The 19,234-nt window shown below is 35.7% G+C and overlaps 1 protein-coding gene across 1 annotated transcript in view; it reads right to left on the reverse strand.

Moving 5' to 3' along the window:
* LOC306866185 (metabotropic glutamate receptor 5-like) overlaps window positions 1-19,234 on the reverse strand; it is a gene marked incomplete at its 5' end in the record, with an annotated part of 21,255 nt that continues 2,021 nt past the window's right edge. Inside the window, 7 exons of the mRNA XM_079411267.1 lie at window positions 1-955; window positions 2,679-3,618; window positions 6,720-6,846; window positions 7,762-7,930; window positions 8,139-8,385; window positions 9,907-10,142; window positions 15,526-15,775. Coding sequence (XP_079267393.1) covers window positions 73-955; window positions 2,679-3,618; window positions 6,720-6,846; window positions 7,762-7,930; window positions 8,139-8,385; window positions 9,907-10,142; window positions 15,526-15,775 — 2,852 coding nt within the window. The 3' untranslated portion in view covers window positions 1-72. The remainder of the gene's footprint in view (window positions 956-2,678; window positions 3,619-6,719; window positions 6,847-7,761; window positions 7,931-8,138; window positions 8,386-9,906; window positions 10,143-15,525; window positions 15,776-19,234) is intronic.

Here is a 19,234-nt window from a genome sequence, read left to right on the forward strand (position 1 = left end):
TTTTGCAATCTAAGCAGATGCAGGATCTCAGTAGCTGCCTCTCGGTCTCCTTCCTGCGCTCCGAATAATCTCTCAGAGCGAAGAGGAGCTCTGGCTGTAGTGCCGAAGCATCAGCTGGTCGTATATCGGGGAGCAGGGCTCGCACAACGGCAGCTCCGAGGTTGGCGATGTGGGAGATTCGCTGATCGAGTCCACGGATGAGTCTCTAAACGGCGAAGGTGGTGTCAAGGCGCCCAAGTCCTCAAAATCAGTGGTCCTGACTGCACACGAAGAGTCGTAGGTGCTGTCAAAAAGGCTGGCAGGTGAAGCCCGGCTACTCCCACCGGCGATGATGCCCCCAGCGATGCCAACCGCGGAGCGAGGGTTGGTGTTCGCTGCGGCCACCACGTCTGCGTAGGTGGTGACGGTGGTTGGATGCGGCCTTTCTTGTGGGTGGAGACAGAAAGTAGGGGAGCAGGGTCTGGGGACCGGGGCAGTGGCGGCGTTTACGCCTGTTCCCGGCGGTGAACCGGGCAGCATCATGCTGTTGAGCTCACTGATGTTAGCCGTGAATCGACTGACCACACAGCTGATCTGATCCATGATGCAGGTCTGGGACGGGGCGCCGAGCTGCAGGCGCTCCGTCAGGTATGAGGGTATAGCCACTACTGGCGCGCGCTCTTCGTCCCGCTCTTCCATTTCCCGTCGCTGCATCGAAGGCCGCTGGCACACGGTCAGCAGCGGCGAAGGGGTCCGGGGGCAATAGGTTACAGGGTAGCGCTGTTTTTTTTGAGACCCGTCGTATGCCAGCTTCACCCCAGGGTCTGGAGGCCGATCACAGCCCTTTGAGAAGGGCTTAATAATGGCCGTCTGGTTGGCCTCTTCTTTTTTCTTAATGTGGATTGAGATCCGCTTCCACAGGTTTGGCCTGTAACTTCTCTCATTCTGTGCCCAGGTCACTGTTTTGCCATTGGAACTGTTTAAAGAAAACAGCAACGTGTATTTAAAAATCTGTATATAAATAAGTTATACAAACTATAGATTTTTATTAGTATTTTAATATATTTACACAGTCACACCCAAAATTATTCAGACGCCAGATATAATTTTTGATATTTTTTTACTAGTGGGTACAGTACACTATTGTTTTATTTATGTGAGGATTAACCTGACTATGTTTTGCTCAAGTGTTTTTTTCTTTAATTGCTAATGCGACCTTTTTACACCACAGACTGAACAAAATTAAGCATTGCTTGGCAATTGGTTGACCTAAATTAAAATCTAATTGTGTACTTAAATTTAACAGCTGACAGCTATTCAACCTATTTTATTACATACCTTTCTATCAAAGTTATCTGACATTATCAAGATGATATTTTATTGCCATTTTCTAAACTATAGCGAATAAACTGTGATAATGTGAGATAACATTACAAATATTATATATATATATATATATATATATATATATATATATTATTCATAATATGGGACTTTACCGACATGTCTATGAAACAAATTTGAGCTGATATGGCTACTGATAATAATCACTACAAGCTATAAGGAGATAATGTGGAAAAAAATAAGAGAAAATTGTTAATTGACTGCAAAACACCATTTAGATAAACACCCACATTACTACACAGTGTTTTATGTAACAATAAGAATGAATAGAGGGTTTTGTGCCTCTGCGTGATGATAATAAGTAACTTGATTGTCATGAAAATGATGCTAAAGTACATGCTAGCATATATCAATTGAATAACTATCTGCCTTTAAAACACATAAATTTAGACTACACTTATGGACTTTAGTATGGATTTATTCAGGCCACAGAATCACCTTTTTTAAAACGGTGAAGAGAGACCATCCTCACAATGCTGCTACACCCTTGCTGCCACATTACCCCTGTAATGTGTAACACTTACACCACAGCTTAAAGGCAAGAGAGATTAGATCCTGCTATTAGCCATTCCATTCCATCTATTCCAAGCACAATTACCACCCTCATCCAATCCTGTACGTCAGACAGGAAATCTCTAACTTCACTTCCCCTAATGCACCTGGGGACCCATCGACCCAAATGTGCGTAACTCCGTAGTTGCTCCAGGAATGATTCACAGGCATACAGGGTAATTGGTTGGGGCTTTTTTTTCTCTTTCGAGGGGAATATTGACAGGTTTTTTATGTGCTCTAAAATATGCTCAGTTGGGGAGTTGATTCATTTTCAGTCTAAACTCATTTTCATCCTCAAAAGAAACCTTTGGTTTATTGTAACCTCTCATACATTGACTAAAACGCTAATATTTTTGGTAATTGTAAAAAAACTGAAAAACCAAAACAAAACAATTAATGTGAAAAAAATTCTAAATAAATATTATAATATTAATAAATAAATATTAAAATATTTATATAATAATTAAAATAATAATATAATAAAATATTATACATATTAAAATATTAATAAATAAATATAAAAAATAAATATTAGATGAAAAAATAAACTACAAATTAATTACCTCTTAATAGTAATATTAAAAAAGAAAAACAAATAAAATTGACAAATGCATAACACATAACAAACTAACTAAAAATGCTAATTAAATGAAAATATAAAACATTTATATTAAACTGTAATAGTATCAATAAAAAATACTAAAATATAAATAAAAATCAAATAACACTGGCCTCATACTGACCTGACAGTGTCTGTGCCAGAGCCTCGTCGTCTGAACAGGTTAGCCAAGCTGCTAGACCGGCTAGCGGCTGAGGCAGCTTTCCCATCACCCACGTGCATCCTCACAACCGTCGATGTGGTGAAAGCACTGCGTACGTTCCTCTCAGGTTTGGCCAACATGATGTAGACTTTGGGCACAAACATGCAGCACAGCGCAGTGGTAGCACTGAGGCTAACGGAGAAACACATGGTGATTATCTTGTAGTTTGACCCAAAATAAATTGGCACGAAAGCCAGCCAGATAATGCAGGTGGTGTACATGGTGAACGCGATGTATTTGGCCTCGTTGAAATTGGCAGGGACGTTGCGGGTCTTAAACGCGTAGAAGGTGCAGCTGAGAATAAGCAGCCCGTTGTAGCCCAACGGCGCCACCACTCCAAGCGTGGTGGTGTTGCAGATGAGGTGCACCTCGCGTATGGACGGATAGTCGTAGATCACTTGTGGAGGTTCCATGATGAAGAGCGCCACGATTATGCCCAGCTGAATCAGGATCAGGATGAAGGCGATGACCAACTGGGCGCAGGCGCTCATGAAACGAGGCTTCTTGGTGCAGATCTTCTTCTTGCTGCCTGCAAGGATGCGAGCAATGCGGTTGGTCTTGGTGACCAGGGCCGAGTAGCTCATGGCCGGCGAGAGCCCAATTCCCAATCTCTGCAAGTAACAGTAGGCCACGTGCGGTTTGACGATGAGGCAGAACGTACACAGGTAGCCCAAACAGATGCCAGCCAGGATGATGAAGCACAGCTCCCTGCTGGAGGACTTCACCACCGGCGTATCATGGAACCTGATGAAGACTAAAGTGACGAAGATGGTGGCGAGCAGGCCGAGGCAGGCGAAGACCACGGCGGCGATTGGCTCAGGATCCCCCCACAGAAGGTACTGCACTGGGATTGGCTCACAGCCTGAGGGGCATGAATTAGAGACATAAATGTAATTAGTAGGGCTGATTTAACATGTTAACTGGAAAAAAAAATTAATGCATTAAAAGTACTTTGGAAGTGTAATAGGTTACATATTACAAGTTACCCTATTTAAAATGTAATAAGTAGTGTAACTATTTCAATTACTTTATTAAAGTAATGTAACTAATTAAATTTGATGACTTTCCTAAATTTCTCACAAATGTTTTTAACTGTTAAAGGCCCATTCACACCAAGGACGATAACTATAATGATAACGATAAAGATATACTTCTAAAAATCGTTCTCAATATTAAAAAATAGAAGAGTCCACACCACAACTATAACGATAAAGGCACAGAGAAACGATATCGTGGAAATCACTTTCAGAATGATTTTTTCCAGCTGATGACCCAATCAGAATCAATCTTGTTATAATGAGCTCGAGAATTTAAAACAGCAGACGCGCATGCGCTGAGAATAAACAGACGATAACGTTCGCTGGTGTGGACACTAATATCATTATCGTTATAGTTATCGTGTGAACGGGGCTTTAATCATTTGGAAACATTTAAAGCAGGCAGGGTTAACCGTACAGGAGTACTCAGCACTGATTACTGTCAGACATTCAAAATCCTTTTTCACTAGAATTAATATTATAATAATTTAATTTTAAAGCACAGTCAGCATAAAATTATACTTTAGCACCTATTTTTACATTGAGATTGTTCTGAGGTTAAATACTGATTTAAAATCATAATAAGAAAATTTTGCATAGCTATAACAGGAAAAACTGCCATCTAAGAATGCCTTTGAAAAAAACAGTTAATCTAAAAAAAAAAAGCATAAACCCAAATAGGAAATAAAACAGTCATTTGTCTTATTCTGTCTTAAACTCCTGAAACTCTGGTGTCTATTTTGAAGCAGTCAATGCAATTCGGGAAAAGAAATCAATCATATCTGTATGTGTGTGAAAATATTCAGTTTTAACCCCCTTTGCAGGTAACTGTAATTTAATAACACATTTTTGTCAGTAACTGTAACAGATTACAACTATATTTGTTTTGGGTAACACTTTATTTTAAGGTGTCCATGTTACACGTTACATGTACTTATTATGGTAATAACATTTAATTATGCATAATTACATGCAAGTAACCCCAAGCCCAATCCTAACCCTAACCCTATAGTAAGCACATGTCGTTAATTAACATTACTCAGTACTTAAATGTATAATTTAACACAGATAACACAGTAAAACTAGAGGCTGAATTACCTTACAACTTTATAAAACAAAAAAAGAAAATGTGCAAAAATAAACAAAACCATCCGTTCAACCAAGCGCCATGCATTATGCATTAGAGGCTGACAAACAAGTGCTGATATATTTAGCATGTGCGATTTGCATCAACAGACAGTGAATGAGGATGAAACTGAGTCTTGGTTTGGATAGCTTTTAATGAGGTTGGTCAAATGACACTGGAGGTTTGGTTTGTTTTTACAGGTCAGATTCACAAACTAGCAACACCAAGAGCTACTCTGGAAAGTGACGGTTCTGATTATCAAAGGCTTTTGTGAAAGTGCCTTTAGGGTAAGTGAGCGAACTCGGCAGCCATATTTGTAATGCCCCTGGGCAGCTATTTTTAGTCATGCTCTGAAATCTCTATAAACATTTGTCGAAATTACACTTCAATAACTTGTTTCAATCAGGAATAAAATATGATACCAGCTGCACCATAAGCTGTACTTCTTAAGCACTAAAAACAGCATTTTTGAGGCTGTTCCAGCTAAAAAAAACTGGCATTAATGCTCATATTTGAGTCTAAACATGAACATTTTACAATAAGGTTCAATTCATTAACATTAGTTTGAATCAACATAATTAGATTGAATTAAAAGAATTATGAATAATACACTCACAATGACCAAACATTTTTACAACATTTATTAGATCAGGGATTCCCAAACTTTTTGGCAGCTGAACCCCTTCGAAAAAAAATAAAAAATTCTTGAAGTATTTCAAAATATTTTCTTGAAGTACCCACTTATATTTTAAGTAAATATTTCAGTAATGTAACAACACATTTTCATGGTCAGAGTTCTCTGATGTAGTTTTTTTTTAATACATTTTTTTATTTTGTTTTTATTATTAATTAATAATTTCCATATTCATTTTACATTTTTATTATTTAATTAACTATAATATTTTCATTAAACCCACTTTTTGGAAACCAAGATTAACATAACATGTTAAATTATGAATGTACTGTTGTTTATTATTAATTCACATTCATTCATTTACTAATGTTAATTTATACAACTCAAAATGTTTAAACTATCTTAGCATATGTAGAAATTAACATTAATCAATATCAATAAATGTGTTTATTAATTACTAATATAGCTCATACTTCATGATATCTAATGCATTAACTAATGGTAAAGTATTGAGATTATTATGAAGTGCAGATTCTTTATATTCTCTTATATATAAGCATTAGCATATATGCAGATTTGTTGAACCAGCCTGAAAAATAAAAGTAAAAAAAAAATTAATTGGATGTTTTAAAAGTAATTTTAACATTTTAATTTCTCTGTTATGGAGTCTTTGTCTTTGTACAGTGAATAAATGCTGTAAACAATAGTATACAATCCAAAAACTACTAAATTAAAAAAGAACTGCAGGTACTCAAACTCAAAACCACCTGCTACTAAATGTCGAAAATGGGCATTAAGGCTCTGCTGCATGAACAGCAGAATGGCCTCGGCTCTCAGTAATGTACTACATGCTGAGAGACTGCTGCTTCAGGGCTTACGCTTGACAGCAATTCTGGAACATTCTGATGGGGACCCCCGCCAAGTCCAAATCTCTGTTTTTGGCATTAAGTTGCAATGGTCCAGATTCTCAAATAATGCTCTAAGAGATAAATGGGTCTCCAATGTTATTCTGTGACCCAGATACTTATATCACACACTGCTGTACGAGATGATAAGCTTATGTGGCTGGTCTGAGAAGTTTAGAATCATGGGTAAATGATGGCTTTGACTTCTGGATGAACTACAAGAAGAACTACATTTTGCTCTGAAGGTGGATGTAGATTCACCTGTGAGGTCATCTGTAGGCCAGAATCCAAGCTCACACATACGACAGGTGTATTCATCAAACACAAACTCGTTTTCTTTACACGGAGTGCAGGTCCAGCAACAGCTCACCTCACCTTTACGGATAACCTGAGGTGGTCAGAACAGAGAGGTCAAGTTATGTAAGTTATAGATTTCTGTGAAGAAAATACTTGCTCTCAAAGCCGCCACCACAATGCCAAACTGTTGTGGGTGGTTGCAGTGCACTGCTATGCGGTTGCTACAGTGTTCTAAGTGGTTTTTAGTGCATTGCTGCGTGGTTACTAAGGTGTTTTGAGTGGTTGCCATGTGGTTGCTAAGGTGTTGTGGGTGCTTAAAGTTCTACCTCCAAATTTATATTATAATCTGCTCTCTAAATATATGGCTTAGGCTCCTGTGTCAGCATAAATCAATGGGATATTAAAAAAATAAAAAATAAAGCAAGTAATACTATTATTCAGGAAGGATACATTAAAATGATAGTGATAGTAAGTAATAGCAAAGTCATTTATAATGTTACTAAAGATTTACATTATTGAAATAAATGCTGTTCTTTTGAACCTTCTATTCATTAAAGAATCCTGAAAAAAAAGTATAGTTTCCACAAAAATATTTAGCAGCTGAACTGTTCTCAACATTGTGTATTAGAAATGCATAATAGAAAAGAATGATTTCTGAAGGATCATGTGACACTGAAGACTGGAATAATGATGCTGAAAATTCAGCTTTGCATCAAGGAATAAATTACATTTTAAAATATAATAAATACAAAATAGTTTTTTTAATTTTAAAAAATATTTCACAATATTACTATTTTTCTGTATTTTTGATCAAATAATTGCAGCCTCTGTGAGCATAAAAGACTTTCAAAAACATAAAAAAATCTTACCAGCCCCAAACTTTTGAATGGTAGTGTACAATAAATATGCACATATACACTTAAATAAAACACATTTAATATAAAAACACATATACACTGACATTACACATTTTCTCCTCCAAAGATTCCTTTACTGTCTTTTTCACCTTTATCTGAGCTTTTTCACAGGGATCACTGCACACCGATCTTTTGATGGCACTGCTGTTGGCCCAAATCTCCTCGTCATCCATCTTCAGCCCTCTGTTGTCCCAGCTGCCCACATGGATGTAGCTATAGTCCTCCTCACTCATCTGTTTAAAGTTCATGATTTCATACCTTGAAAAACACACATAAAAGCACTGTTATGGGCATGAAACTTTTAACCCAGCATCATTCATGTTTTGCTTATAAAGCCATTCAGGCTGAAGGAAGGTATTTTTGAAAATCACAATGACATCAACTAGAGATTGTTTTCATTCTCTTTGAAAGGAGTTTAGAAGCACATTCTGACTTGTGTTTGGAGTAGAATATGAATGATTCCTACCTCCCTGGGGAGTCTCCGTTCTCATCAAACAGCACTACTTCTCCCGAGACGCCAGAGAAGTTTGTCCTCATGAGGAATTCTAAGAGTTTACCTCCATCAATCGGCCGCATGGCTTCACACAGGCCTGCGTAGCCAGGACACAAAGACTTCTGCATGGCATGTAGGCCATAAGCCATAGAGTAGATGGCATTGATCACAAAGCCCATCTTCGTGTCCTGAGCGTACTGGTGTCGGAGCGACTCTTTCTCTATGAGATGGTGTAGTGAAAACAAACAACAGAACAAACAATATATTGAGTTGTAAAGGCACTTTTTGTAATATCTATTCAGTGCTTTCATCTGCCACAGTAAAGTCTTTGTCCACATTATATTTTTGTTGATAGGTACATGATTAGATAGATGAATAAAAGGACGGATGGACAAATAGATGAAGTAGTGGAAGGACAAATGGATGGCTAGATGAATAAATGATGAATACTTGAATTAACAGATGAATTGATGAAAATGAAAGAGTGATAGATGGATGCATGAGCAGATGAAGCAGTGGAAGGACAAATGGAAGTATAATAGATTAATAGATTGACAGATTGATGATGTATATTTGAATGAATAGATGAAATCGTGGAATGAAAGATGGATGATGGATGAATAAAAGAATGAATAGATTAACTGATGGAATGAAAGATTTGGATGTATGGATGAATGGATGGATGGATTGTGGAAAGACAAATGGATGAATAGATGAAAGAATATTTTGACACATTATTGGATGGATGATCTATACATGACTGAATAGATGAAATGATGGAATGAAAGCTGGATGGATGGATGGTTGGTTGAAAAACAGACAAAGCATTGGAAGGATGGATGGATGGACGGGTGAATAGATGAAATAGCGGAAGGACAAATGGATGGATGGAGGGAAGGATGGGTGACTGGATGGATGGATGATGAATAGATGAATGAACAGATGAATTGATGGAATGAAAGATTTGGATGTATGGATGAATGGATGGATAGATAGTGGAAAGAGAAATGGATATATAGATAGATGAATATATTGACAGATTAATGGATGGATGATGTATACTGTACATGAATGAACAGATGAAATGATGGAATGAAAGACTGATGGATGGATGGATGGATGGATGAAAAACAGACAAAGTATTGGACAAATGGATATAAAGACGAACAGATCGACAGACTGATGGATGGATGATGAATAGTGGAATGAGAGATTGATGTATAGATATTTGGATGTATGGATGAATGGATGAAATAGTGGAAGGATGGATGAATATATGGACATTAATATATGGATGATGTATATACAGTATGAATGAATAGATTAAATAAGGTAATGAAAGATTGATGGATGGATGGATGGATGGATGGATGGATGAAAAAGAGAAAAAGTATTGGAAGGAAAAATGGATGTAAAGATGAACAGATCCACAGATTGATGGATGGATGATGTATAGAAGAATGAATAGATTAAGTGATGAAATTTTGGATTGATGGATAGTTGGATGGATGGATGAATGAGCAAATAAAACAGTGGAAGGATAGATGATTGAATGAATGAAGAACAGTTGAATGAATAGATAAGCTGATAGGTCGATGGACGGATGGATGGAGAGATGGACACACAGACAAAAAGATATAGAGAGAGGATGGATGAATTGATGAAAGGACAGATATCCAGGTAAACTGTCCCAAACTCATGTAAGCTGTGGTGAGTTCATGTGAGCACATCTTCCACTCACTGGTACAGGTCTTGTTGTATTTGGTGCTCTCTTGAGGATGTCCCTTCAGCCGGCATTGGAAGCGGTGCTGCCAGAACTCAGGGAACCAGGGGTTCCGGAGGTTCGTGTCCGGCTGCAGGTTCAGGTAGTAATCATCAAACCATGTAACGTAAGCAGACTGCAGCTTGATAGTGATTCCCCCTGCTGCCTCCCTCTGGAAGCCGTCAGTGACATCATAGCGGTCTGCCCAACCATCGCTGTAAAGTGTGCAAGAGACAAGTGAGTAATGAATGGCTTTTATATAGAACAAACCCCCTTGAGAGACAGTCAGGGAGCCTCCCGGTCCAAACTGACCCACATAACAGCAAAAGCCCAGTAGTTATGACCAGGTTACTCTATGAATTAGGTCTTGAGGACACAGCTGGCCAGTTTTCCATAGTGACAGATTCATAATAATTACAGATTCTCTCCATTAGATATATGTGCTCCAAATCTTCACCATTAAGCATCAAAGACAACAGACGAGTCGTACCTTCTCCTTTCATACAAACACAAGAAAAATAAACTACACTTTTCAGCATCCACTCCATCTATATGTTCTTGAACACTTCCTAAACTCATTGCGCTAAATGTTATACAACTCAGCAGTGTGTGGGCGGTATCATTTTTGTTCTCATGGTAGGTAAGGAGAGGCTTTCATAACTTGTCCTTGGAGGCAAAAGCAATGGAGGGAAGCAGAGAGGAGCATGTTAGTAGCAGCTTGAATCATCTCATGGAAAAGAGCTGAACAGCTCAGTAAACCCACACACTGACCCCAGCAGGTCAGCCTCCCTCTGCCCACTGTCGCTGCAGGAAAACTTAAAAAAAGACAACAAAAATACCAAAGCAAAGGCGCTGCTGCCTTTACCAAGATGTCTGACAGCATTTTAGAGCACATTAAAACATACCTCAAAATTAGGGTTGGCCGAATATTTGCTATATGCATTTGATTTTTTGACATTTACCAACAAGTAGGACATTTCTCTCTTGTTCTTTGTGTTATGAGTGCACTAAAAGAGAGATATTTTAACAGTGCATGTTATTTAAACCTCAATCGAAAATGTGCAGATTGAATTTGATTCATTATCAGTCATCTTTTGAACTGTTAGTTTAAATGAATAAGTTCAAAAATACTGATTCATTTATTTGTTTGTGTCGGCATGCAAAGATGTTTATGGAATAATTCAAATTTCAATGAAAGTTCCTCATATTGAATAAAAACCATAAATCCAGCCCAATGCAAACACAATAATAACATCACGAATATCATCAGAAGTCTGGAAAATGTTGAGAACTGTTTGCTTTTTTTGGTAAAATCTTATGTGCTTTATAGTGAAATAGTTACTATATGACTACCATTGGATTTCATAAATAGTCTTAAAAAATAAAAATAATACTTTTACCTGTGTAACAGATAATAATTATCAGTTTTGAAATTATTTTTTGTTTACACTTTACAATAAGGTTCCATTTGTTGACATTAGTTAACTACATTAAATAAATATGTGAACTAACAATAAAAAAACTTAAAAAGCATGTATTAATTGAAGTTAATATTAATTTAAACATTCACTAACACATTATTAAATTCAAAAGCTGTACTTGTTAATATTATTTAATTGACCTGAGCTAACATGAACTAACAAAGAACAGTTGGAATTTTATTAACTAATGTTAAATACTGTAACAAATGTGGTGCTCATTATTAGTTATTGTTAGTTAATGCAGTAACTAATGTAAAATAACTTATTACAAAGTGTTACCTTTTTTAATTCAACCAGATGTGGTCTGGTTTTATAGCATGAAAAATGACAAAATCTGTATTCAGAGAGAATTAAAAAAAAAATAGTAATAATAATTATATAATGTTTCTATGCTTTATAGCGTTTCACAAAAATAAAAATAAAAATATTTCTGTGGGTGTTTCACGTTTTGGAATCTACACAGATCACAGTTTTAATCTGTTAACAATAGGCCACAGAGGAATAACACACACACACACGTTTATGTGGGAAGCTGCTGTATTAAGGACAGAAAATAATATCAGATTTACACCAACAAATGCTGCAAAGAAGCTGCAAAGTGAAACTGATGATTAAATTAGGTTACCTTTTTATCCATCCCCAGCCCTCATCAGCAATAGATCAGCTCTGGTGCACACTTCACTGATGAACATTTTGACAGATAATACAACAGAATACAATAGTGTCCTCACACTCACTAGAGACAGATGGCTGGGCACAGTCTGCAAACTGCTCATTAGTAAATAACTGAAAGTCATTCAGTTGTGAAACGGAGGAGCCTAGACATCACTGTTTCCATGGCTGTCAATAGGCTGCTGAGTGGGGATGTTGACAAACAGCCTTTGATAACAATTGTTTTTGTAAGGATCAACTCATACTGTAGTCCCATTTGCCAATATGCCAATTTTTAATTTTTAATTTTTTTTTGCTAATATATATTTTACATAAATATATTTTCCATATGCTTTAGTTACTCGTATTTACTCCTATATTTGTTGGACATTTGTAAAATATATTTTTTTTATATTATTTTAATTTATATTGTCCAACTAAAAAAATTAATATTAATATTTTAATTTGGGAAATTTATTTTCATGCCCCTTGAAATACATTTTGTAATATATTTTGGCATTACAAACAAAATGTATTTTTAATTAGAAGATTACACTGGTTATAACCTATTTAGTATGTATTTTAAATATATTTTGGTAATAATATATTGGTAATTTTAACAAATTTTCATTGAATTGAATCAATGAATTAATGCTAAATAAAGCAAACATGCATGCACCAAATCAGAAAGCAACCAATATACCAAATAAAGCACATGGAGTTTTTTTGTTATTGTCTTGAGACAGTTTATCACTTTTGTAGCCACATAGAGATCAAGAAACTGGAACAGAGACACAGTGGCCATATTCTCACTGAACCAAAGAAAAAAACTCAACATTCGCTACCTTCCCTGGAGCTGGTGTCTGACACCTCATCAAACACACACACACACACACACACACACATACACACACACACACACACACAAACTCAGTCATCCACTCATGCACACGCAAACACATCTCACCCACACATACACACACACACACACACACACAGAGAAACACACACTGGCACCCCCATAAACATGGCATCTTCTCTCAGCACATCCAGGCTGTGTGGAATGCCCAGAGGCCCAGAATAAAGACCATGACACCATTTTCTGAAATAGATCCTCTTTAAATATTCAGAAACTACATAAATAAGCAAAATATAGGCCCCAACCACAGAGCAAATCTGTTAAACTTCACCAAAACATTGATTTTCCAGATGCATACTTCGATGTCATCTGATTCTAAAGTTATTAAAAAGAGCTGATCTCAAAATAATGGAGTTTGTTTGGGCATTGTAAAAATACCCCAAAAATCGGATAGAGTGCACTTCCAGAATTATTATTGGATATATGAACAGATTACATCAAAATTCTAAATCTCACAAAAATAATTATGCTTTAAAAAACATTTTCTCCCAAACATTTTGAAATATTATTGATGTTTTTCATTGAATATTATAAATAAACTGACAAACAAGCAAATAAATAAATAATGATGCACATCATGCTTTACATGCCATCAGCAAAAAATAAATAAATAAAAATGGTCTGTGGGCGTTTCACGTTTTGGAATCTACACGAATCACAGTTTTATTCTGTTAACAATTAACCCACAGAAAATGACACATGCACGTTTATGTGGGAGGCTACTATATTAAGGACAGAAAATAATAGCAGATTCATGCCAACAAATGCTATTTATTTGGCATATGTTTCAAAATATTTTGTTGAATAAAACCACTTAATTTACATATTGCTATTTTTAGGTTGCAACTGATATATTAGTAATTGTATTTTTTCCTCTCATTTCCATTTAGCAGAAGGTGAAGTCAATTTATTGTAAGCTCAAAAAAAGCAAAAAACGACACACTTCACCTCTAAAAGTTTATAAAACACGTCGACCAATGAGTGAACGTCTAATTATCCAACCGAAGAGCCCCTGAACAGAAGCAGAAATTGGAGGGATTATTCTTAGTTTAATATCTCAAAGACATAATACATTATTTCAGTCCGTAATATCCATAAGCGATTTATTAATAGAACAGCCAGAACTGAATTGGGGATGAAGCTAAAAATAGGTAATTTAGTTGTCACACTCCAGGAGATTAAAAATGGGAAGAATCATTTCTTACTTCATTTGACACTATGAATAGCACGTGCAAATTTTTCAAGATGTCGATGCCTAGTCAAACTCAAAATATTGTTCTCACAGGATCTGTCACATACAATAATTTTTTTGTCAGTCATTGAATGTTGAATTAGTAATCTTTCACAAATAACTGAAGCGTCTTTGATGTCTTTCTTCGATGAGAAGAGAACCTATTAGGTAAAGTTGACTTGTGTAAGAGTGTTTAAGAGACCATCTGTACTTGTAAAATCAGATCTAGCATTACAGAATTACTTCGGTGTGAATGAACCTCTCAAGTCCTCATTACAAAATCAAACAGGCTTACTCAAGACCTTATCATAACATGACTCAAGTGCCTATCACTGAAATAAACATAAATCACATACCTTGCTTCAGCAGTGGATGACTGTGATGGTGATGATGATGATGATGATGGTGATTGCAACATTTGTGGTGATAACAGACAGAAAGATGAGCCTTGCTTCCATGTTTTTGATCCATCTTGCTTTTGTCTCTCTCTCTCTCTCTCTCACACACACACACACACAAGCAAAGAGTTGCAGATGATGATCAACAGGTGTCGGTGGAAATTCAAAAGGAATCTTTGAAATACCTATAGAATTGGCTCATGGCATGACCCTATCTGACTCACAATCTCTCTGGAAAAAGCACTAAATGAACACAAGATAACATGCAGTAAAGATGCAGAAGATAGGGGTGACTGGGGCTAGTTGACACACTGGGAAGTCATCACATGAGGTACATCTCAGTAACTTTAAGGTTTTGAATTTGATTTGAATTTGAAACTTGAATCAAAATTAGTTTAAGTTGTAATAAGAGGCTGCACTGACCCCAGATTTTTGAATGGTAGTGTGAAAATAGTTTAATATACACCATATAATATGACAACATGCCCCAAGGAAACTTTTTCCTGGGCAATTACAGTGAAAAATTTTAATTGGATAGTCATGACTCTATGGTATGTGTCTAAACAGAATATAAAATTAAAGAACAAATATACTCCAAACAAATTGTACTCTTGAGAAATAGTCACTGGAGTAAAACATGTGGCAACTTCCCTCCGTCTCCTCTACAATATCTCCCAAGTATGCTAGTTGTTTTTTTTTCTGCTGCAGTAAGTGTTATAGATGTACAGTAAGCTTTTCTAAAACACCACCTACATTTTGAGGAAAAAAAAACAAGATTTGTTTTCCGAACCTGCCAAGAGTGCTTGCCATAGCTCACAGGCACCATTTCAGAAGTGTTTTCTTGCCATTGCTTTGATAAGAAATGTCTGCTAAAAATATAAATCCATGTGCATAGAGTTCATAGTTTGGGTAACTCACCTGCCAACCAACAGAAACTCTCCAACTAGGCGGCGGCGTCTCATGGCCATGAGGATGCCACGTACGGTCATGCCCTCGCAGAAACACGCCACCACGCGAGCTTTGGGCAGGTGACTCCTGAGCTTATCGAGAAGACGGTCGAAATTCTGTTCTCCAGCATTGCTGTAGATCTTGTCAGAATGGGCAATACAGATGCCCTCCTTTGCTGCCATGTCTTTGAAGGCCTCCATTCCACTCTCTCCGTAGTTCCCTGAAGATTGAGAAGTTGAATGAATTTTAAGCTTGAAGCATGTTCAAAAACTTTGGGCCATCACACCATCATATCAGTTTCAGTTTGTGGATATTTAAAGGATAAAATCATTATATTGCAGTATATTATATTATTATTTTAAAATTATATTGCCTATAAAGTATATTAATATGAAATATTATTTTATTATAAACATTTATTTAATAAAATAGTTATATCAAATAATTTATTGCTTTTAATATAAATTAGTACATATATATACATATATATATATATATATATATATATATATTAATATATATTGTACAGCTATAATGAAACTGTGACAGAAATGGCCATTACAAACGTCATTTTGATTGGTCCTCAAAACAATCCACAGTGAAATGTGATGCTTAACCTGTTAAACCCGTGCTGAAATGGCCTTGTTTAAATCTTCAGGAGAATATGAAAAGCTGTAGATGCTACATACAGTCAGGAACAGCACACATTTTAGATAACTCTCCCACATTTTATTCTCATCATTAGTTCTTGTGTTTACAAATAAAATCTATCCAACTTTCTCATCATTACCATGACCTGGGTAGGCCAGTTGGGGGGAGTTTGGTACAGTAGATTGAACACTAATTTCGAGGAATCATGGAAATTTTGATTTCTCATGAAATGACCTTGTACTACTGAACTAAAAGTAATTGAAATTGAAACTTCATATTTATGGCAAAGTCTCTGAAAATATAATTTATGTTCTATAAAAGTGCCCTTGTTCTGTGCTTTGTTTCCTGAATATGTTCAGTAAGAAATAAAAATAGATTTCACTTTTTCATGCTTTGAAAAACTAATGAAAAACAGGCCATGGTGCCCCTCTTTCACAAAGCGTCAGGGGTAAACTCCCCAAATTTACATAAAAATCAGGTCACCTACTTTTGTGTGAGGAATGTTCCCAGTCTTCACACATTTTATGAGGTGCGAATTTGATACAATTGCAAAGATGTCTTGATAAAGAGCAAACATACACCTTCATTTCACTCAAAAACAGTAAATCGACTTTCACCTATTTTTACAAATCAGTGCACAAGCATCCTAATTACACCCGAGATGATGCGTTATGATAATGGAGATTACAGGGATTAAAACAACATTCACAAGATCATTCAAGTGATGGAGCTTTGCTAAAAATATTAGGAGTGAGCGTAATAGTTAGCAGTCTGAACTCGTAACCTAAAGGTCGCAGGTTCAAATCTGGCTGAGGTGATATGTGAAACGTAAGGTCACTGAGATCCCCATCACCGTCACGTCCCAGAGGAAAACACTTAACCCCAGGTTTCTTTTAGCACTCCAGAGAGTAAGCAGTATCTGCAAGGTGAGAAATGTCCATTACTGTTCAGGAACTATACCATGAAAATATGGAGGGCTTTTGCTAAAAATGCAGCAGAAATTGGTCATTTCTTGTATGCAGTACATTTTCATGTAGTCATCATATATGTCTCAGTATTTTTATAATAACCATTCAAAAGTTTTGGGTCAGTAAGGTTTTAAAAAATAAATTAACACTTATATTCAGCAATTATGCATTAAATTGATAAAAAGTGACACAATTCCAATGTTACAAAAATTCAATTTTTAAATGTTTTTGCACTTTTTGTTCATCAATGAATCATGGTTTCTATAAAATAATTAAGTAACACAGCTGTTTGTTCATAATAATAAGAAATGTTTCTTGAGAAGCAAATCAGCATATAAGAATGATTTCTGAAGGATAATGTGACACTGAAGAGTGAAGTAATGATGCTGAAAATGACTTTGCAATCAAAAATATATTACAATAATATATCTTAATATTACAATAACATAATATATCTTAAATTATACTAAAACAGATGACAGTTACTTGAAATTGTAATAAAATGTCATAATATCACTGTTTACTCTAACACTAATACCACTTTTTTACAGCATTAGTAGGCATAAGAAATCTTAGCAAACCACAAACTAGTGTCTAAATTATAAAATGTGAAATATTAATATTAAATATTATTGTAACACTTTAAATACTTGTAAATAATGTTTAAAATATTATAAATTAAAAATATGATTTTGTTATTATTTAACTAACAGATGCAAATTACATCACCCTCCATTTTTCTGACCCTCCATTTTCTTAAAATTTAATGGAAAAACAAAAATACAAGGATCAAGTATTAGCAATGAATTTGGAGGATTCTGTGATGTTTTGTGCTTTGTCTTACTTTAGAACATCCTGAACGGTTTGCTAGAACTACAGAAATCAGTACGATGATACCAAAATAAAAAAAAGAAATAAAAAGAAAGAATGAGTATTGCCTTTACTGAGCAATATTTTTTATAGTTAGCATCCTTGTTTTGTATTTTCATTGTGTAAATAATCAAGGGATAATTAATCAAATATAAGAGCATAACCTATGCATAATTTGACTTGACTATCAAACACGTTTCATTCTTCATCTCTGTGAAGTCTTTGATTTGAGAAGTGTACTTCCAAATGCGCATAACTTCATCTCTAATCTCTCTCCTCAGGGAAGATCTTCTTCAAATCTTTCCCTCCATTCCTCTGTGCCAGTTCGGTGAATTAATTCCCTCGCTGCACTCAGACTTCACTAGAACCTTCTGTCTCAGATAAAAATGGATATATAATAAAAAAAAATAGAGTTACATAATATTTTACAGGCATTTCATCAATAAAGGGCAGAAAACAAGTGGTCCTGTAATTCAAAAGGTTGGTCACAAGAAGCAATAACAAATGTTATCTCATAATAACAGAGATATTCTGATGAACTCAACTTTTCTTTCCCTCCTACAGAGAGACAGACGCTGCAGCAGCGACAAGTCTTTAAACAGTGTGTTCACACACACAGGAAAATTCATTAAACGCCCACATAAACTGAAAACAGAGCTAAAGATGCAAATGATCATCATGATCACCTTTCACCTAATGATTTCTGTTTGTTCTATGGTCTAAAAACAAAAGCGCAGCAGCAATACAATACATGAGCATGTCTATTAACCATTCACTCTGTGTACGCTGTATGCAAAGCATCATGGGGTGTTTTCAAACATCAAAGACACTCTTGAACACGATGAAACAATAAATAGACAAATCTGCAGATAGGTATGATGCTGCTTGACAGATTGTCTGAATGGCCTTCGTTTGAAAGGAAACTTTTGCATTTCAATCCCTATAATAAAATATGTTTTTATAAAAAGACAGTAAACCTCGCTTTCATTATCATGCGTCTTCAGTAATTTCACTGGTTATTTTCAGGTTAAACTAGGGCGAAAACACCTGTTCACCTAATCAAATGTGACTACAAACATTTGTTCTATTTTATCAATAGAGCCCACAAATTACAAATGACATAGTATGATATAATACAAATGGAGCTACAGATGCCAGCAAATGAATCAATATTATGGAGTATTTCACGG

The sequence above is a fragment of the Barbus barbus genome, assembly GCF_936440315.1.
Source record: "Barbus barbus genome assembly, chromosome: 47".
Taxonomy (NCBI): Eukaryota; Metazoa; Chordata; class Actinopteri; order Cypriniformes; family Cyprinidae; genus Barbus; species Barbus barbus.